This window comes from Erpetoichthys calabaricus, chromosome 18, assembly GCF_900747795.2.
Source record: "Erpetoichthys calabaricus chromosome 18, fErpCal1.3, whole genome shotgun sequence".
Classification (NCBI taxonomy): Eukaryota; Metazoa; Chordata; class Cladistia; order Polypteriformes; family Polypteridae; genus Erpetoichthys; species Erpetoichthys calabaricus.
Window position 1 is genome coordinate 36,119,514 of NC_041411.2, and position 22,320 is coordinate 36,141,833.

The 22,320-nt window shown below is 41.3% G+C and overlaps 1 protein-coding gene across 2 annotated transcripts; it reads right to left on the reverse strand.

Moving 5' to 3' along the window:
- Positions 1-982: 982 nt before the first annotated feature.
- Positions 983-22,033, reverse strand: ogg1 (8-oxoguanine DNA glycosylase). 2 transcript variants are annotated; one of them, XM_028824715.2, is made up of 9 exons: positions 21,967-22,031; positions 18,983-19,112; positions 13,408-13,528; positions 10,548-10,963; positions 9,873-10,052; positions 8,120-8,298; positions 7,852-7,999; positions 7,708-7,757; positions 983-1,726 (listed from the first exon to the last, which is right to left on the reverse strand). In XM_028824715.2, the coding sequence occupies exons 2-9, from the start codon at positions 19,089-19,091 to the stop codon at positions 1,601-1,603; spliced, it is 1,329 nt and encodes a 442-aa protein (XP_028680548.1). In that variant the 5' UTR covers positions 19,092-19,112; positions 21,967-22,031; the 3' UTR covers positions 983-1,600. The 2 variants fall into 2 exon arrangements, with proteins under 2 accessions (XP_028680548.1, XP_028680550.1); XM_028824717.2 differs by lacking the exon at positions 18,983-19,112 and having other exon boundaries at positions 984-1,726; positions 21,967-22,033.
- Positions 22,034-22,320: the final 287 nt, after the last annotated feature.

A 22,320-nucleotide genomic window follows, 5' to 3' on the forward strand; every position in this document is an offset into this window, starting at 1 on the left:
GCCATAATCATTTCTGTTGCTCTGCAAAATATAACACACTGAGGGTGAATGTTTTGGTGGGGTGGATGGTAGGAAGAAGAACCAGATGGTGTTCTCCTTTCTTTGTACAATTTTTTGTTCTTGCTTGGTGAAAACTGATGGCAAACCTACAATGGATGTAACACAAAGAAGTCAAAAGTGGGACTCTGTGATATGTAAGGATCTGGTTACTGTATATCTGGCAGAAAACAACAATGCACTCTACCATATGAATCTCATATCAACTATGAAACACTGATTGTAGCATTGTTTGGGGATGAGGACCACATATGGCCACAGTGGTAGTGCTGCTGCCTTGCAGTGAGAAAACTGGGGTTCACATCCCAGGTGCTCCATGCTTACAGCTGACATCTTCTCCCCATGTCCGCATGGGTTGCTCTAGGTACTTTAGTTTCCTCCCACATTCCAAAGACAAGGCAGGTTAGCTAAATTAGCCCTAGTGTGGGTGTTTGTTCGCCCTGCTGTTGTTCCTGTCGTGTTCCTAATAATTGCTCGGATAGGGTGCAGCTGCCCAGAAACCCTGTCCTGGATAAGCAGGTTAGGAAAATGGATGGATGGATGGTTTGAGGATGCCATACTCCCTCAGGAACAGCATATCACGCCATAACTATGGGATTGATTTCTACATGCAAACATGAAGCTTTTTGAGACTAAAGTGAAGATAAAAACGAAGTGGGCCGTTGAGGAAGACATCAATCCCAACTCTGCAATAATGGCTAAAAGAGTAGAAATTCAATACATTGGAAAGTACAAACCTAAAACTACATACACAGTTGGAACAGATGTACTGTATGTAATAGAAAACGTATTCTGGCACAAGAAACAACCATTATAAACCACAAATGCTAAAAACTTGGACTTCATATATTTTAGTACACAGAAGCTAATTTTTTGCCGCAACAAAATCAGCACCATGTAATACAATATGCATTTAGGTTCAGAAAAAAAATTCTGATCATCCTTCATAGTTACTAAATTAGTAACGGATAATAATTTACATCTTCACATGATCTTCAATTTTGTACAGTATATCAAAATAATATCTAAGTATCAAAACTTGATGTAATTTGTTCACTCTGGTATTATGAGCTGAATGAAGAATACTAAATGCTTTGTGAGCATATGTTACAAAATTATATACACCAATAAAAACCAAAACCACAGAATCACTCATTATTGCATTAAGTGTTTACAACATGAGGTCCATATAGTCACACCAATAAACACTGTGTGTGATGCTGTCTTGGAAAGTCTTTCAGTGACAATATACCTCAGATTTCATATCTCTTTTACTAATGAATAAACCCTGGGCAGTTTGAAAGAATTAAAAACTACAAACAAATCTTATTTTTTTCATTTCATAAAAGTGAAGCAGATTAAATACCTCCCTCCAATCATAGCAGCAGGTTGGATAGTACAAGGACAACGTGAATGAATTTCACACTTCAGAGTCTGTTGTATAGCAGACATTTGGTGCTGGGCCAACGTCCTCATTCAGCAGGAAACATTCTGGACATACAGTACATTCAAGCCTTGTCTGTCCCACAAGTCCTTACTGTTGTTAGTGAGGCTCTTGTTTAACCAAATACTTCAGATTGCCCTTCCCATCACCCTTCTGCTTCTCCGTTTTCAACCTTGGCTTTTCTTGCACCCCCTTGAACCTCTTCAGATCAGAACAGAAGAGAACCTAACCAGTTAAGCAAAGGACAAAGATAGGTGAATCATTACTAATCTGTAATCTGGTTAACTGAACAAAGAGGAAAACTACTTTGCTTTCAGGAAATTTTTTGTGATGTCACTAGGCAATAAAAATCTAAAAGAGAAGTAGTGAGGTTCTAATTACAAAGTCTTTAAAAAAAAGAAAAAATCACATTTAAATAACTGTTATACTTTTTCATACAGTATAGTTTCTAGTACTATCTCATGGGTATGTGGACCAAGAACCCAAATAGGGTAATTTAAATATACAGGACAGCATTAAATGCCCTTCAGTTAAGCAAAGCTGTAACTAATCATGCTCACAAGTGGCCTCTCAGGGGCACACTTTTTTTCTAATTCATGTTGTCACACACGTGCGAGGCAGCTAAAGGGCCTGAGTAATTGTAATACCACAACAGACCAGGGGGCGGCATAGTGCGCTGACTGTCAGTTTCAGTTCCTTGCAGACCATTCTTGGGAAATCCTGCCAGGTTCTGGCCCCTCTGAAGACGTCACTTCCGGTTCTGATGGCATCATTTCCGGCTCTGGCCCCAATGATGATGTCACGTCCTGTGCTGGCTTTTAAAGCCGCCATCTTGCCTCCATACAAGAAGTTCATTCTTGGACTCGACTCTGTGAACATCTCTGTTCAATTTCTAAAAACCTATTTAGCTGCCGTGGAACAATATACGGGTGCCTGCCCAAAACCTATACGATGTCTTTGGCTCATCCTTGTTACAATGTATACGTCAGAGCAAGGAAAGAAGCAACCATCTAACATTTAACATGGAAGAGCTGACGCTACTAGGGGCTCATCTTCCTTTTAACAAATAAATATAGTTGATCCCATGTATCCACAAGTGATGAGTTCCAAGACCTAGCATGGATACATGAAACTGCAGAGAGTACAGAACCCTATATATATGTTGTCTTTTGTTTACATACGTACCTATGATAAAGTTTTCATTGATAAACATCACACAGTAAGACGTTAAAAACATTAAACAGTAATAAAATGCATTGTACATTATTACATTTCTCTCTGTCTCTCTCTCGAATGAGCAGGATTCTGGTGTTTCAGCTTAACCCTGAAGGGACGATGGAGCAATGAAAAACATCATTTATACACAAACATACAGTTGAAATACATTTTCATACATTTTTATATTAATTTCCTAAAACATTCTTAGCCTATTATGGGTACTCCATTTCTCATTGTTTTCACTAATGGGAAGCACTTTACATAGTATATTTATTTGTACTAAGTTTATGCTTGTTGGCCCAGTGTTTAAGGATACATTGAGGTCCATCCATCCATCCATTGTCTCCCGCTTATCCGAGGTCGGGTCGCGGGGGCAGCAGCTTGAGCAGAGATGCCCAGACTTCCCTCTCCCCGGCCACTTCTTCTAGCTCTTCCGGGAGAATCCCAAGGCGTTCCCAGGCCAGTCGAGAGACATAGTCCCTCCAGCGTGTCCTGGGTCTTCCCCGGGGCCTCCTCCCGGTTGGACGTGCCTGGAACACCTCACCAGGGAGGCGTCCAGGAGGCATCCTGATCAGATGCCCGAGCCACCTCATCTGACTCCTCTCGATGCGGAGGAGCAGCGGCTCTACTCTGAGCCCCTCCCGGATGACTGAGCTTCTCACCCTATCTTTAAGGGAAAGCCCAGACACCCTGCGGAGGAAACTCATTTCAGCCGCTTGTATTCGCGATCTCGTTCTTTCGGTCACTACCCATAGCTCATGACCATAGGTGAGGGTAGGAACATAGATCGACTGGTAAATTGAGAGCTGAGCCTTGCGGCTCAGCTCCTTTTTCACCACGACAGACCGATGCAACGCCCGCATTACTGCGGATGCCGCACCGATCCGCCTGTCGATCTCACGCTCCATTCTTCCCTCACTCGTGAACAAGACCCCGAGATACTTGAACTCCTCCACTTGGGGCAGGATCTCGCTACCAACCCTGAGAGGGCACTCCACCCTTTTCCGGTTGAGGACCATGGTCTCGGATTTGGAGGTGCTGATTCTCATCCCAGCCGCTTCACACTCGGCTGCGAACCGATCCAGAGAGAGCTGAAGATCACGGCCTGATGAAGCAAACAGGACAACATCATCTGCAAAAAGCAGTGACCCAATCCTGAGCCCACCAAACCGGACCCCCTCAACACCCTGGCTGCGCCTAGAAATTCTGTCCATAAAAGTTATGAACAGAATCGGTGACAAAGGGCAGCCCTGGCGGAGTCCAACTCTCACTGGAAACGGGTTCGACTTACTGCCGGCAATGCGGACCAAGCTCTGGCACTGATCGTACAGGGACTGAACAGCCCTTATCAGGGGGGCCGGTACCCCATACTCTCGGAGTACCCCCCACAGGATTCCCCGAGGGACACGGTCGAATGCCTTTTCTAAGTCCACAAAACACATGTAGACTGGTTGGGCAAACTCCCATGCACCCTCCAGGACCCTGCTAAGGGTATAGAGCTGGTCCACTGTTCCGCGACCAGGACGAAAACCACACTGTCCCTCCTGAATCCGAGGCTCGACTATCCGACGGACCCTCCTCTCCAGGACCCCTGAATAGACTTTTCCAGGGAGGCTGAGGAGTGTGATCCCTCTGTAGTTGGAACACACCCTCCGATCCCCCTTCTTAAAGAGGGGGACCACCACCCCGGTCTGCCAATCCAGAGGCACTGTCCCTGATGTCCATGCGATGTTGCAGAGGCGTGTCAGCCAAGACAGTCCTACAACATCCAGAGCCTTGAGGAACTCCGGGCGTATCTCATCCACCCCCGGGGCCCTGCCACCAAGGAGTTTTTTGACCACCTCGGTGACCTCAGTCCCAGAGATGGGGGAGCCCACCTCTGAGTCCCCAGGCTCTGCTTCCTCATTGGAAGGCATGTTAATGGGATTGAGGAGGTCTTCGAAGTATTCCCCCCACCGACCCACAACGTCCCGAGTCGAGGTCAGCAGCGCACCATCCCCACCATATACAGTGTTGACACTGCACTGCTTCCCCTTCCTGAGACGCCGGATGGTGGACCAGAATCTCCTTGAAGCCGTCCGAAAGTCATTCTCCATGGCCTCCCCAAACTCCTCCCACGCCCGAGTTTTTGCCTCAGCAACCACCAAAGCCGCATTCCGCTTGGCCTGCCGGTACCTATCAGCTGCCTCCGGGGTCCCACAGGACAAAAGGGTCCTGTAGGACTCCTTCTTCAGCTTGACGGCATCCTTCACCGCCGGTGTCCACCAGCGGGTTCGGGGATTGCCGCCACGACAGGCACCGACCACCTTACGGCCAGAGCTCCGGTCAGCTGCCTCAACAATAGAGGCACGGAACATGGCCCATTCGGACTCAATGTCCCCCACCTCCCTCGGGATGTGGTCGAAGTTCTGCCGGAGGTGGGAGTTGAAGCTACTTCTGACAGGGGGCTCTGCCAGACGTTCCCAGCAGACCCTCACAACACGTTTGGGCCTACCACGCCTGACCGGCATCCTCCCCCACCATCGAAGCCAACTCACCACCAGGTGGTGATCAGTTGACAGCTCCGCCCCTCTCTTCACCCGAGTGTCCAAGACATGTGGCCGCAAGTCCGACGACACGACCACAAAGTCGATCATCGAACTGAGGCCTAGGGTGTCCTGGTGCCAAGTGCACATATGAACACCCCTATGCTTGAACATGGTGTTCGTTATGGACAATCCGTGACGAGCACAGAAGTCCAATAACAAAACACCGCTCGGGTTCAGATCAGGGGGGCCATTCCTCCCAATCACACCCTTCCAGGTCTCACTGTCATTGCCCACGTGAGCATTGAAGTCTCCCAGCAGAACGAGGGAGTCCCCAGAAGGTATGCCCTCTAGCACCCCCTCCAGGGACTCCAAAAAGGGTGGGTACTCCGAACTGCTGTTCGGTGCATACGCACAAACAACAGTTAGGACCCGTCCCCCCACCCGAAGGCGAAGGGAGGCTACCCTCTTGTCCACCGGGGTAAACCCCAATGTACAGGCTCCAAGTTGGGGGGCAATAAGTATACCCACACCTGCTCGGCGCCTCTCACCGGGGGCAACTCCAGAGTGGTAGAGAGTCCAGCCCCTCTCAAGGAGATTGGTTCCAGAGTCCAAGCTGTGCGTCGAGGTGAGCCCGACTATATCTAGCCGGAACCTCTCAACTTCGCGCACTAGCTCAGGCTCCTTCCCCTTCAGAGAGGTGACATTCCACGTCCCAAGAGCCAATTTCTGTAGCCGAGGATCGGACCGCCAAGGTCCCCGCCTTCGGCCACCACCCAACTCACACTGCACCCGACCTCCTTGGCCCCTCCCATAGGTGGTGAGCCCATGGGAAGGGGGACCCACGTTGCCTCTTCGGGCTGTGCCCGGCCGAGCCCCATGGGTGCAGGCCCGGCCACCAGGTGCTCGCCATCGAGCCCCACCTCCAGGCCTGGCTCCAGAGTGGGGCCCCGGTGACCCGCGTCCGGGCAAGGGAAAACGCCGTCCAAAATGGTTTTTCTTCATAGGAGGTTTGTTTAACCGCTCTTTGTCTCATCCCTCACCTAGGACCAGTTTGCCTTGGGTGGCCCTACCAGGGGCATAAAGCCCCGGACAACAGAGCTCCTAGGATCATTGGGACACGCAAACCCCTCCACCACGATAAGGTGACGGTTAAAGGAGGGGATACATTGAGGTCTCTCTGTAAAACCTTCAGACAAACCAAAATTCCCTCTTGGGACAATAAAATCGAACTAAATTTTATTCTAATAGGCCTCAAAACAGGAAATATCCGAAAGATGTTAGGCCACAAAGGTTGGCAGCATGGGTTGCCACACCCACCACACACTGAACCTGCCAGTAGGAATTCGCCAGGCTAATACAGTGGAGCACTTTAAAAAACTACTGAAAACACATTACTTTAACATGGCCTTCTCATAACTTCACTGTAATTTAATCCTGACACTCTGTATATCCAATTCATTATAATAACTATTCATTCAAAATTTGTACTAACCCCTACTCTCTCTTCTGTTTCCTTTTCCGGTGTCCTATTGGTGGTGGCTTGAGCCACCACCATCTACCCAAAGCACCATGATGTTCCAACAATGATGGATGGATTAAAAGCCAGAAGTCTGTATAACCATCAGCATCAAGTGACTCCGTGAGAACCCTAACTACAAAGAGGACTATTTCATTTATGTTAGGTAGAATGCCCAAAGGGGACTGGGCGGTCTCGTGGCCTGGAACCCCTACAGATTTTATTTTTTTCTCCAGCTTTCTGGAGTTTTTTTTTGTTTTTTCTGTCCACCCTGGCCATCGGACCTTACTCCTTATTATGTTAACTAAGGTTGTCTTATTTTAATTTCTTTTTTGTCTTTTATTCTTCTTTTCTTCATTATGTAAAGCACTTTGAGCTACTTTTTGTATGAAAATGTGCTATATAAATAAATGTTGTTGTTGTTGTTGTTGAACCACCTGGATTGGGAGAGCCTCAGCACCACACTGGAAGTGTGTGAGGTTTTTTTACAGTGGCAGGAGTGCCAATCCTGCCACCAAAATAGGTAATAAAAATGCTATTGGGTCAAACAACAACCTTTATTCAGACATCTATCAATTCAAACTCTTTTACTATACTGTATGGAGATAGAAACATTAGTGTTCCTTGAACTAGCATTAAACTTAGTGCAATATGTTAACTCATGTATTGAAGAATTATTAACAAGTAGCTACTGTTAACTTGAACAGAAAATTTAGGTTGATCAAGGCTATTGACTATTTAGGTTGACCTGTCCAGTGATAGTTCTTACCATCTGCCCAATTTTGGAGAATTTGATTACTAAATAGATAAACTTTCATGGGGATGGAGTAGTTCTGTCATGACAGAGCAAATATAACCAGCAGCAATACTAAATCAAAAGGACACAAGTTTGCAAACTAAAAGTTTCATGGTAAGGAAACAAACAGGGATTTTATAATACTTACAGATTGTGCCCAGCCAGCATAGGTGCCAAACCGATTCCTGAAGGTATCTCCTTAAATTACATATTAAAAGTGTTACATTGTACTGAACAAATTGAGTGCCACAGTTAACCCTCAGATTCAGAGCAATAATGATGGTGTTCTCACCAATTTCACGGTAGACCTTGGGTGTCAGAGTCTTGGACTCCTTGCCTAACTGAGGCAGATAGTTCTGGGATGCCATTTGCCATACATGAGTGTCTACTGGGACAGCATCCGTTTTATCTAGTGCCATCAGACACACACAGTCTGCCACCTGCAAGAAAGCAAGAAAAAAAGACAAAACAGTCCTTGCTACATTTCACAGACCTGCCAGCTGCTAGACAATATTAGGAAATAATCTGAATGCTGCACACATTCAATTGCAAATATTTACCTTGTCACCGACTCCAGGCAGTGTGCGGAGTGCTTTTTTAGCCTCTTCATATGTAACATGACGTAAGGAATCCAACCAGTGAGGACCATATTTCTCTAGGATCTGTTGAGCTGCTTGCTGAATATAACGAGCCCTATACCCAAATTTTAGTTCCTTCAGACGGGCTTCTACGTCCGGAGCTAAAAATGGAGAAAATTTAAGGATGGTGAAGACAGCATGATTAAAGGATAACTCGAACCAAAAATTCAATTTTGTTTAAATGTTACATACCCCATGTGCTTTGTAGTGATGGCCAAGAAAAAAATTTAAACTAATGTTTTCATGCAGAACAAGAGAAAAATGTTTATGACATAGTTGGAAATTAATGGTCACCAGTTCTGTCCAATGACAATGTGAAAACATCCATGGAAAAAAAATGTAATGATTCTCATATTGTTACGAGCCACCCAGTCCCTGTACAGGAGGAGCAGGAGCTTGGTCCGCATTGCCGGTATTAAGTCGGACTCGTTTCCTGTTGAGGTTGGACTCCGCCAGGGCTGCCCTTTGTCACCGATTCTGTTCATAAGTCATATGGACAGAATTTCTAGGTGCAACCAAGGAGCGGAGGGGGTCTTGTTCGGTGACCTCAGAATCTCGTCTCTGCTATTTGCGGATGATGTGGTTCTGTTGGCTTCATCGGACAGCGACCTCCAGCTCTCACTGGAGTGGTTTGCAGCCGAGTGCGAAGCAACGGGGATGAGAGTCAGCAACTCTAAATCCGAGGCCATGGTTCTCAGCTGGAAAAGGGTGGAATGCTCTCTCCGGGTTGGGAACACATTACTGCCTCAAGTGGAGGAGTTCAGGTATCTTGGGGTCTTGTTCACGAGTAAGGGAAGAATGGAGCGGGAGGTTGACAGACGGATCGTTACGGCTTCTGCTGTAATGCAGGCTCTGCAACGGTCCGTTGTGGTGAAGAGAGAGCTGAGCCAAAAGGCGAGGCTGTCAATTTACCAGTCGATCTACGTTCCTACCCTCACCTATGGCCACGAGCTTTGGGTAGTGACTGAAAGAGCAAGGTTGTGGATACAAGCGGTCGAAATGAGTTTTTTCCGCAGGGTGGCTGGACTTTCCCTTAGAGATAGGGTGAGGAGTTCAGTTATCCAGGAGAGACTCGGAGTAGAGTCGCTGCTCCTCCGCATTGAGAGGAGTCAGTTGAGGTGGTTCGGGCATCTGGTTAGGATGCCTCCCTGGGGGCGGTGTGCCGGGCATGCCCCACTGGGAGAAGGCCACGGGGCAGACCCAGGGCACGCTGGAGGGATTATATCTCCCAGCTGGCCTGGGAACGCCTTGGGGTCATCCCAGAGGAGCTGGAGGAGGTGGCCGGGGAGAGGGAGGTCTGGGCTTCCCTGCTTAGGCTGCTGCCCCCGGGACCCGACCTCGGATAAGCGGTTGATAATGGATGGATGGATGGATGGATTCTCATGTAACTTGTGTCACATATTTTACATGTCTGTTTTCCGCATACTGTATTCACATTGTTTGTCACTGAATAGAACTGGTCACCGTTAATTGTCTGTTATGTCATAAATATTTTTCTCTCATTCTGCATGAAAACATCACATTAAAAATGTTTCCAGGCCATCACTATAAAGCACACTGGGTAAATAAAATTCAAACATAATATTGTTTTTGGGTGGAGTATTTCTTTAAGCTTTACTTCATGCTGAGTACTATCCAATTAAAAAAATGTATGACTGACACACAAGAGAACAACCTGCTAGAGCTTGAAGTGATGGAAAGTCGTGGTAGTGTTTCATGTCCAATGTGCATAGTAAAGGTCCAAAGTTCTGACACAACCTTTCCACCATGCCGCTGATACGTGTAATGTGGTTGTTAGAGGTACAAATCAATGAAAACAGACATTCTCGGGGGTCTTGACGCAGTACTCGCACTCCTGTTAGAAGACAAATTTGTAAAGAAAAAATGGAAAATGTGTAAGAGGTCCTTCTCACCAGCTTACAGACAAAATAAACTGACCTTGGATGCCTCACACATAAAACAGCTGGGATTAGTGGCTGGTCTCGACACTCAAGCAGCACACTTAACATTTAACTGCTGACTAGTGTCTGATTTTGGAATTCTATAATGGACAGTGATAGGCCCAACTGCTTTTGTACTGAACAATAGTTTTGTGTAAGATGACAACTGACTGGACTGGCTATTCATGCAATAATGTAATGTATGATGTAATGCATAATGTTTTAGCCCTGTTTGGAAGTGACTAACCTTACTAACCTGGCTTCTAGTGGAGTTAAAAATACAGGTTTGTGAGAGACACTGAGGCAGTGACCACTGATCTTACATTGTTTTTATTTCCAATGTAACCACCTGGAGCCCTGACCAGGTTAACAGGCACACCTGCAGTCAGTACAGACACAAAAGCATGTACCTGGAAACTTTGTTGCAGCTTTTTTGAAGAAAGAGTCTGTCTGACTCCATTGTTCATATAGCTCCTCCATTCCAACATGCAACTGGAAGTAATCCATCAAAATGTCTTTGTCCTTCATGCTCTGTCCATCATCCCCTGTGTTACTGTCTTGGTCACAAGTAGTCACTAGTGTTTCAATGGGCTCATGTTTGGCTTCTGACACCTTCTCCTGTAATTCCAACGTCCTCTTCCTTTTCCCCAGCTTAGCTTTGAGATGTACAGTCATACTGACATTTCCATCCTTTGGGTAAAGATTTTTGCCTGGACCGTCTAATTCTCTATATGTACGGTACCACAGTCGATCTTCTGTCTGGGTTAGTGTCCATACCTGGCTGGCAATCACACCTGTCCAGTGACCCTTGCTCGTCTCATGCCACCTATCCAACGGTATATTATTTTACATTAACATGATTAAAACAGCTATACTTAAAATAGTGATAAAGAAATCATTCTAACAACAATTATTTCTGGTAATAGCAAACAAGTGATGCCTCCATTAAATGCATCCAAATCTAGGATCATTAAATGGGTGGGGGGCATTCAAAGCAAGAAATGTTGGAATTAAACACTGAGATAATTATGTCACTGTAGATTTGAATATCGTTTGGCCTCATTTTTCAAATTCATTAGGTTAGCCACATTAGGATGACTTTTGCATTTAAAACAGAAACCAAGCCAGTTATGAACAATATGACCCCATCCTCTTCCAAACAGGAAATACGTGTGCATTTATTAGATAGATAGATAGATAGATAGATAGATAGATAGATAGATAGATAGATAGATAGATAGATAGATAGATAGATAGATAGATAGATAGATAGATAGATAGATAGATACTTTATTAATCCCAATGGGAAATTCACATTATCCAGCAGCAGCATACTGATACAATAAATAATATTAAATTAAAGATTGATAATAATAATAATGCAGGTGAAAAACAGGCAATAACTTTGTATAATGTTAAATGTTAATGTTTACCCCCCCCCCCACGTGGAATTGAAGAGTCGCATAGTTTGGGGGAGGAACGATCTCCTCAATCTGTCAGTGGAGCAGGACAGTGACAGCAGTCTGTCGTTGAAGCTGCTCCTCTGTCTGGAGATGATACTATTTAGTGGATGCAGTGGATTCTCCATAATTGATAGGAGCCTGCTGAGCACCCTTCGCTCTGCCACAGATGTTAAACTGTCCAGCTCCACGCCAACAACAGAGCCTGCCTTCCTCACCAGTTTGTCCAGGCGTGAGGTGTCTTTCTTCTTAATGCTGCCTCCCCAGCACACCACCGTGTAGAAGAGGGCGCTCGCCACAACTGTCTGATAGAACATCTGTTAATTATTAATGTGGAGCATTTCATTTTACCATCTTTGCTATGAGCTGTGTCATAACAAAAGTTCAATTCTTTAGTCTGGACTAAATATATGTGATACAATATATGTGTGTTTATCTTATACACACAAACATATATCTTGCACTACTATACTACCTCAAAATATGTGTGATAATTATCTCCTAACAATGGAGGATACACTAGCACATTCACACATGGCCCCCACATTTTAAATCAAAGTTATACTTCAACCTCTGCATACCTTAATTACCTACTTAATTTATGGTATTGCTTTGGAAAACCAAATGAAAGATATGACTTTTTGTATTAATGTGGCTGAGAAAAACACTGCTCCTGGATTCGACAGAAAACAAGACATCTAAATATGTGTTCTAGGAAGGCTTTAAAAGCACTTCACATTGCTACTACTATTTTGTATTATTTTTAACTACTATGTTGACAATTAGTTTTTCTTAAATTTATTACTAAAATAATTCATGACTATAGATTTGTTTCATATGTGGAAAAAACTCAATTTATCCTACATGAGAAAAGTTTTACTTTTTTATAGAAAGAATAAATACAAGCAGATGTGAGCTTTATTCTATTAAACCTTCTGTTATTTCTGTCTCAGTACGGCAACCAACACATTTCCCTTTGAGAACCAATATATGAATAATCAAAGTATAAATCCATAACAAACATACGAGCCAAAACGTAACATTTCTGAACTCTTGTGAACCACATAAAATTAGTTGTAAAGAATCGGTGAAACTCCTGACCCGTTGCCAAAACAAGAAATCTGTTCTTTACAGTTTAGTTAATAAGGGAGCACTGTCGATAATCAGAAACTTTCAACTAAAAGATAGGCGCTTTTTTAAACAAGCAAAATAAAATCAGCATAACAGACACATGTTTAGCAATCCATAAACTTGTGAGCCAGCTTAATATAATTATATGGTCACAGGTACCGTACCCTAGTACCATCAAGCAAAGGCAGAAACTAAACTACCATAATATACACTCATTCACACACCCACATTCACTAATATTGGGCCAACAAAGAGTAGCCAGGCTCGTCTTTCAGATAAAAACTAGAATATCCAGAGAAGGCCCACTGAGAACATTTTAAGTAGAAACTGACTAGGATTCTAACCCAAATCCCTGTAGCTGAGAGGCAGCAGTGCTAACCAACGCAACAGCACGCCTCCCACAGACTCAAGTGTCCTTTAAAAAATAATTTAGGCACTGCTTGAAATCATATGCATTAACTCAGATGCAGGAACAAGTTTGATAATTCACTTTTATGTAAGATGAACATGAAAAGATCATTTCTAGACCTGGATTTAATCCCTATTAACAATAAATGGTTCACACTAGCTTTCTGTTTTGGAATTCTTACTGGCCTTAGTCTCCTATTTTGAGTTTGTCAGAGCCTTGCCACTGCTGGCAAACACCACCCAATAATAATAATAATAATACAGTACTTACCTGAAAGACTGGCCACAATTAAGTACAATGTCCAGGCAAAGCTCAGAGCGGCAACATGGAATCGAGCGCCACCTTTCATCTTTAAGTAACAGAGTTTCATGCTGCATCATTTCTGCTTTCACTAAGAAAAAAATAGGTCACAATAAAGAGATACAAACAAACAATACAGGTAGAAAAAAAAATCTCCAAAAAAGATTTTTCTACAGAATTAGTCCAAAGTTGTCAAACTAAGTATTTGGATTGGAACAGCACCAAGGAATTTTCATTCTAAATGCTTTGCTGCCTGTTTAATTGCTTCAATTAAAACATATGCCTTTATTTAAGAAGACAAGCAAATATTTTGGTATGAACAAGCCACTCAGTACAAAACAGCTCATCCACTGGCATTTACCTAGCATGGGGAAACTAACACTGAGACCTGGAGGTCCCTATCATGTTTAATCTAAGCTATAGATGTAAATGGTTCACTGACTAATCTGACTGTAAACCAGCACTATATAATTAGGAAAAAACAAGAAATGGAACAACTGCATAATTTAATGTTAATTTCCACGTGGCATCATATGTCATACACTACATTCAATGGATGATATTATACAGTTATAATGAACAGATAAGACAGTAAACTGCAGGGTCACCTTAAATTAAAAACAGATGTCACTAGGACAGTCTTCAAAGCGAGCCAGTGATCAAATTCAGTTGTGTGTTTCTGTGCATACTGCAGTAGGTTCATAAATTTCAGAGAAAAAGATGTCACTGCAGCAAAGATGAGAATGCTTTGGGTCAGGGGCATACATGCTTAGCACTTTGGACTGCCCATATAGCAAACAGCCACCTGCCTCTACTATTGATGATTTTCAGAATTTAGTCTTTTCAAAGCAGTGTGATTAACACATTAATTTATTGAAGTGTTTCTATGTGTATTTTTATATTTTCTTTGAACATGATCAAAACGAAAAATCAAAAGTAAAATAAATTTTTCTTCGGGCAATAATATTACTTATGAGTGAATAATATTTTATTGATAAGACTGCTACATGAACAAAAACAGCATCCCATCCACAGCAGACATTTATGTGCAAAGATATATTTCAAAAGTACTTTTGATTTATTTTTTTGCACACAGTCTTGTTGTGAACAGTGATGTATCCCCTCAGACTTCAAGAATTTTTCAAAAAGTATACTTTCTGGCTCTAAAGCCTCAATGTGTAAATTCATCCTAATATTTAAAACATTTTTATTAACTTTAAACATCATTTAATATCACAGGTGTATGAAACTTAACCAAGTCCATTTACAAGGTTTTTACAATCTATAAATGACCTGCTGTACTTTTATAGCATGCTTGAGATGCAAAATATTCACTTCTGGTGTTTTTTATTTTTAATGTAGCTAAAATGTATTTTAACTTCATGAATACATTAATAATAGATGAATTACTACTGAATTACAGGTTGTTGCCTAAATAATAAAAAGGTTATTAACTAATACAGAAAAAAAAAGATTGTCAATAACTAGCAGAAGTGATGTACTCTAAAATATGCAAAGATAGCAGGAATGGTAGCCAAGAATCTTTCTTCACTATTATGTATTATTATAATACTCTGAAACCAATCTGTTTACATAGATTTTCACTTGGGTGCCATTTTGGTGCAGTGGTTTGATCAGCTACTATATAAAAACCTGGGTACAAATTTCAGCCCCAGCGCTGTTTGCATGGAGTTTGTTCACTCTCTAATTTTTTAGGGGTACTCGTACTCCATTCTCCTCACACTTCTTGAAGATGTGCACATTAAGGTGATCGGTAACACTGCTCATCTGCAATTGTAATGGGTATTTTGATTGACTTCACTGATTCAATTCTTTTAAAGTACCCATTTAAGTAAATCGATTCTTTTGATTCACTGACGTTGGTACATATGGGAAGCCTGGGTCTGCAGTTTAGGGAACATCCCCTCTGATTGCATCACAAATATATAGTTTAAAAAATGTGAACCGAGCATGGAAGCTCAACTCTATTGGGGCCTGTGGTCACCACTGGGGGGTGCCTGGAGGATTGTGGAGACCTGGAGGCCAACGGAAGGAATTCCAGGGACACCCAGAGTACTTCCGGGTGCTCATGAGGCACTTCCTCCACACCAGGAAGTGCCGCCGGAAGTTTGTCAGAGAGCACCTGGAGCACATCCAGGTGATTATAAAAGAGGCCGCCTCCCTCAAGCAAGAGAGCTGGAGTCGGGAGGAAGAAGGCATCGCTCAGGAGGACTGGAGGAAAGGCAGCCAGAGAAATCCAAAAGGGAGAGAAACGGACTCAGAAAGGTGTTTGGTGCATGGACACTGTGATGTGTGCTGGACTTTAAATAAAACATGTGTGAATTCGGAACATTTGGTGTCTGTCTGTCTGTTTGTGCCCAGGGGCTGTCTTTCTAAAATATATATAAAACAAAATATACATTTAACATGACAATAATTCATGTGAAAATTGTCCTGTTACAGTACGCAAAGCATGACATCATACTTAAGATGCATATTTACAATAAGACATTACATTACAGAATCAAAAGTGAATGACAATGATCCACTCATACTCAGGTAACAATTTCTTCCCATATTAAATGAACGAGAATTATGTGCCTCGTTCTCAGGTAATGATTAGTTTGCAAACTAAATGAACGAGATTTGTAAGACTTGTTCATGAATCAGATGAATAAGAATTGTGTGACTCATTTTTGAGTAATGATTTAGTTGGAAATTGAAAGAATTAGTAAATGAGATGTGCTCAGTCCATTCATTGAGCCATAAAAGGCATGCGCTAAATTAAAGAGCAAATAATTGCTAGAAATTAGAATTATTTCTCATTTATAAATAAAAATCCTTGCCTTGAAAGCAAAAGCAAGGCTACGATACGTGATCTTCTCGGAAGACATTTAAAAGACAAGCGAGACCAAAGAGACTTGCCATGGGGGACCGTAAACATGAGACATTGTGCCAAGAGATTGACCCAGGACCATCTCACGATGACGTAGAACATGAGATTCTTGCAAGACACACCCTACTTACAATCTATCAAATAAGACAACGGGGCAGCAAAACATTCAGTCTTGTGAAGGATTTGAGCACATACAGATCCAGGGTCTCAGCGCATATAAAGCGTATAAGGACAATACGTTATAAATGAAACGACGACGAATAAGCAAAGAAGAAAGCAGCGCGGAGAAAAGACACTCAAAAGCTTTGGAAAGAAAAAAGAAAAAATAATCTAGGTGCAAATTCAGAAAATAAGGCAAGTAATTATCAGCCCGTAACAAGTGGAACTGAAACAAAGCACATCCAATCGGGCTCAGAATTAAAAGACAGAGTAAAAGACAAAGTAGAACTTCATAAAGACATTCACAAACATTGGCACTATACACATGCAGAGCAGATTATGAAAGAAGTGCAATTCGAAAGGCTACACAAAAAAAAAAAAAAACATATGCGCGATTCAAATGTGGAGAAAGTTAAAGAATATCAAAGTAGGAAAATCAGAAAATATAAAAAAAAGAAAGTAAAGATCGCAGTAGCGCAAACAAACGGAAATTAATACTCGAAAAAGGGAAAATAATCACCACGGACCAGGTGTCATTGGAAAAAAAAAGCAGGACAAAGCGAGGTCAGAAATAAAAGACAGAGTAGAAAACAAAAAAAAACGTCATAAAGAGGTTACAAAACAAAAGGGCCAAACACATGCAGCGCAGGTTAGAGAACATTCAGGACAGGTTTCTCTGTTTGGAATTTCAGCACAGACAAAGCGATCTACAACATCATCAGTTAACAATTTTTTTGCAAAGTAAACAATAAATGCATGTGAGGTAAAAAACATTTTTGAAATTCTCTGACTTAAACTTCAAAGCCTTACAATATTTACATACTACTGACATATCACCTGTGTCCATATATTCGATCTCTATTCGCCTTTTAGTTATTTCTCTGAGTAATAATTTCTCTTTTTTTGCACTAATGCGATGTTTACTTTTTTTTTGACACTGTCGTTTTTTTCTGCTTTCATATTCTGTATCTTGCTCTGCATATGTTTCGCTCCTACATTTTTTTGGCATCTTTTGAATTCCAGTTTTCATTATCTCTAACCTGACAAAGTCATTAAACACATGTCTCACTGACCTCATTTAAAAGATTCATATTTGGACTCAAAAGATTCCAAATATTGTTTTTATAGAAGTTCTGAAATAAAAGTGAAACTAATGAAATAGCAACAATTCAAAGAAAAAAAAATCTTAAAAGTGTGTCTGGAAAACCAAACATGGGGGTTGGCGAGCGAAGCAAGCAGGGGGCAAAGTCCCCTAGTATTTTATAAGGTTCAGTTTTGAGCGACTAATTTGCTGGATGAACAAAAGGACATAATCATATTACTTTAATATTATGTTTATATACTCTGCTTAAAACAATTCCAATAATGAATTGTACAAACAAACAACTAATGCATTGTAATATAAATGTGTTGTTATGATGAACGAGAGAATGATCAATGACAGAGTTCTTGTTCGCTGATGATTATTTAATTCTAACTTGAAAAAAGCATGAATCAGACGGCCAGTACTTACATATGCACTTTAAACATCTAACCAAAAGAGGCTGAGAGCATCACGCATGCACTTCAGCACTCCCATTAAGCTCTACTAAACTGATTTGTTCAAACTAGCAAATCGATTTCCACGATTCACTGAAAAGAGTCATTCAAAAAGAACGAAATGATTAACACACTGATCATTACTAATCTGCAACTAACTTCCCAGCAACCGTATAGTTCAATCTTATCCTCCCGTCTGAAACCTTTCAGATACAAAAATTACAGTTTCAGTTAAAACCCAATGTTCCAATGACTAACTAACATGGGAATTTAAGTGAAATGTTTCTTAACAACTCTACAATCGTTTAAACAATAAGCCAACAGAATTTCTATTAACTAGTAGTAACTAAAAGCATGATTTGTGGTAAACAGTGCATTTGTTTTTTTTTTTTCTTTTCTTGTTTTATAAAATAAGTTTGGTAATTCAGTTGGACTCCCTGTTTGACATACACAGATGGGGCTTTCACAATGTACTATGGGCTACTCTGCCTGTGCTTTGTAACTGTCATCATTGTATCACATCAAGAAGTGGGTACTGCAACAGACATTTTAGGGCTGAATGCCCTTTCTTACTATAGCCCAATGTCACATGGGTAGTTCCTAACACTGACTAAGAAAGAATTCAAAAGGAAAGAGAGAAGAATTAAAGGTGCCACATCAACAACAGATGAGATACAAATATGGGCAGTAGGTGAACCACGCCTGTACCAAGACCTGCTCATTTGCTACTGATTACCTATCCCCAGTTGCATTTAGTTCATCTTATCTCAAGTGTAAATAGTCCAAAACCACAAAAAACTTGCAGGTCACACATATCAGAATTCACATATATGTAATGCACTTCCAAAGATGAAATATAGGACTAAACTGAGGAGGCCAACTTAAAAAGTGTGAAGAGGGTACAAGATGCTAGAATAACGTATCAAAGGATTCTGAATTTAACTGCAATACCTGTCTCACCCTGAAGGAGGAAGCCAGTAGTAAACGGAGCTCTTCCAAGCTTCTTAAAGCTGATGTGACACAGCTTGACAATTAATACTGATGGCGGAAGACACAGCATTGCACTCAGAAACAGCACATTCTGTACAGGGACCAGAAAGTGAAAGGAGAACCGATATTTACACTGCAGCCTCTTACATCACACATAAACAATCATTGAGAATAAAAGGCCAGTCTTCACATATTCTATATTTTTATTTCTAAATGATATTACTACAACTTTGAATCTGTGCTACTCAGATGAGACTTATATATAATGTACAGCTTCCTAAACAAGTTATTTATTACATCAAGTACCAATTTTTACATGACTCTGTAAAGGAATAATAAAAATGGTAAATCAGTGGGTAGTGCTTGAAAATCATCTCAAATTTTAAGGCCAAGGTTTACATTTCAGAACAGGTGAAACTATCATTTACACTGCAAATCTATCAAAATTTGGGTTTCATTGCAAAGACAGCAACCACTTTGATACTATGAGGACCCACAGTGGTAGTGATTAGCACTTCTGTCTCACAAGTCCAATGTGATACATTCATCTCCAGGCTTGTTGACAATCTTTGTAGGGCGTTTACATTCTGTCTGTGTCTGCAAGGGTCTCTTCTCATCTCTCAAAGATGTGCAGCTTAGGTGAAGTTGGCATTTTTAGGGTAACAAATCATGAATGACTGTTTGAGAATTTGCCCTGCAGCAGACTAGTGTTCCAAACTGATTGCACCTGCCTTGTGCTCGGTGCTTCCACAACAGGCTTTTTCCCTCTTGTAAGCCTGTAATTGGAAAGGCAGAGGGACAGACTATGAGATAAAAGTTATATTATTAAATCTTTTTAAATATTTCGTATCAATCCAAAGCAAGTATTTCTACTCATGATTGTAACATGCTTTTGGCCATGACTGTGCAAGTTTCCTTCTGAAATTCTTACTTCTTCTTGCTATTTTAAAAGATGCTGTTAGACTCAATGGCAATTCTAAATCAATTTACCCTGAATAAGCGGTTTAAGAAAATAAATGGATGAGTGAGCTGGACAAGACAGATCCTGCCCAAAATGTATATATATATATATATATATATATATATATATATATATAAATATTACATGTGTGGGTGTTTATTGAAACTATCCAGTTCTTCTTCCAAGTTCCAAACATTGTGTAAGTTAATTGGAAACTGTAAACCAGGGGTAGGCAACATTAATCCTAGAGAGCCGCAGTGGCTGCAGGTTTTCATTCCAACCCTATTGCTTAATTAGAAAACAATCTTTGACAATCTCAGACATTATTTAATTTTATGGCTTGTTAATCTGCAATGTAATGTTATTACATCATAGATTTTGTCCCTTTCCAAGGAAATCATCCAAATGATTTGAAGCTTAAAAGGGATCATTTTCAGTGTGTCACATTTTTCTCTTAAATATTTTATTAAACCAAATAGGGCATGTTGAGTATGCACAGGTGTAAATGGAAACAAGTTAGATGGAGAATTGCTGGCTGCTTTGTCACTTGTATCTTATTGCTAATAAGGAGCCACTGAAACAGTGAATGCAGCTGTTTAAGACTGAAATAAGCAATTAAGGGTGGGGAACTTTAACAAGCGTGACCACGAAAATGAAGAAGAAAAATGTCACTTGAGCAATAAGTGCTTTATTAGCAATGATTGATATCCCATTAAGAAACTGGGCTGGAACAAAACTCTACAACCACGGCGGTCCCTCCAGGACCATTTAAAGAATTCCAAAAAACATCAAACAGGCAGTAGAGCAGACTTCAGGGTTCAGCATGACATCAGTTGGAAGCACTAGACATTTCAGTCTGGACTTTCCGCCTAATTCTTCACGAACATTTACTGCATAGGTTTTAGGTATATTTTAGCTACACAACTCAAATGCTGCACTCAGTTTATTGAACTCTTAAAATGAAAATTGGGTTATACTGAACACTGCGAATTTCATTAGATGAAGTTATTGTTCAAAGTGGAGCTCATTTGAAAAACGTTACTGTAAAAATAATGCTATTTAAGGCAAGAGAACAGAATCAGTTTATTCTATATTCAGTCAACAGACTAAATTAAATGACCATACATACTACGTACTTTCAAAATCGTCAAAACCTTGCGGTGTATTTCACGAATTTCATTCCCTCTGATTAAGCAAGGCTTACAATAAGCATGTGCACTGGCCGAAATCTATTCCCTGTTTTGAATAATAATTGTTTCACGAACGATACATCTATTTACGATTTTCTCTTTTAGTAATATTCATATGAGAGGTATGCTTGAATGGAAACAAAAACCTTCAGTGTTTTATTCACTAGGTTGTCACTGTTATTTGTCTATGTATGGCTATGTTGTTGTTAATCCTCTTCTCGGGTCACAGTATGGTATCGATTTTCTCATTTAGATCGTAAGATTAAAAAGTTTAAGAACTCCTGGTATATTATATAACCTGGGCGTATAACTTGTCCGACCGAGACTGCGAGGTCCCTGAACTTGCTTCTTCTGGCAGCTCAGGGTGCCACTGAACGGGTCGCCAGCATTTCGCAGAGCCCATTCACGCACACGGTGCCGGTGTCGAATTAACTTAAACACGCAAGGCTTTGAGATGCAAGTAAATGTACCACCTGTCGATTTTAACCGTTGTTTCTATTTGCTTAAAATATATTCACCATCAAGCAATGGAATACGTACAAATATAAAGCTTAAAATATCGCTATCGTATATTAGGCGTATAATTACTGCTGAAGTTAAACTGGAGAATAAATAAAATGTACATAAAACAATATCAATATACACTGAAAATGGAACGGTTGTTTACACGGCCAACACCTGAAAACTCTACCCGGTATTCCGACGTGAGATACTGCTGCAAAAACACACGGCTGCCACATGCAGCTCACTACGGATTCTTCACCCTCGCACTAAAGTTTTAGTTAGTAATTTACCTTCCATTATTGACAAGGAAAAGAATTGCCAGCCGAGCCGACTCACGTCACGCAGTACACAAACGTCATTTCCGGTACTACCCAGCTGTTTCCGGTCTTACCTTTTCATTGTACAGCGAGTCATTTGGTGCTGAGCTTGTTATTTTCGGAAACTCATTCTGCAGTATTTTGCGTAGCTTCCTTAGTGTAAATCGTTGGTGACTATTTTGTTATTATTATGGTATGCATAACTCACGAGTACGTACTACAAGTTCGGGATCTGGGAGGCTACACGAAAAAAGGAACGAATATGTCTTAATTTAACATACACAAAAGTAAAAAGTTGAGGAAGTTAACGCCACTCATTTTTATATA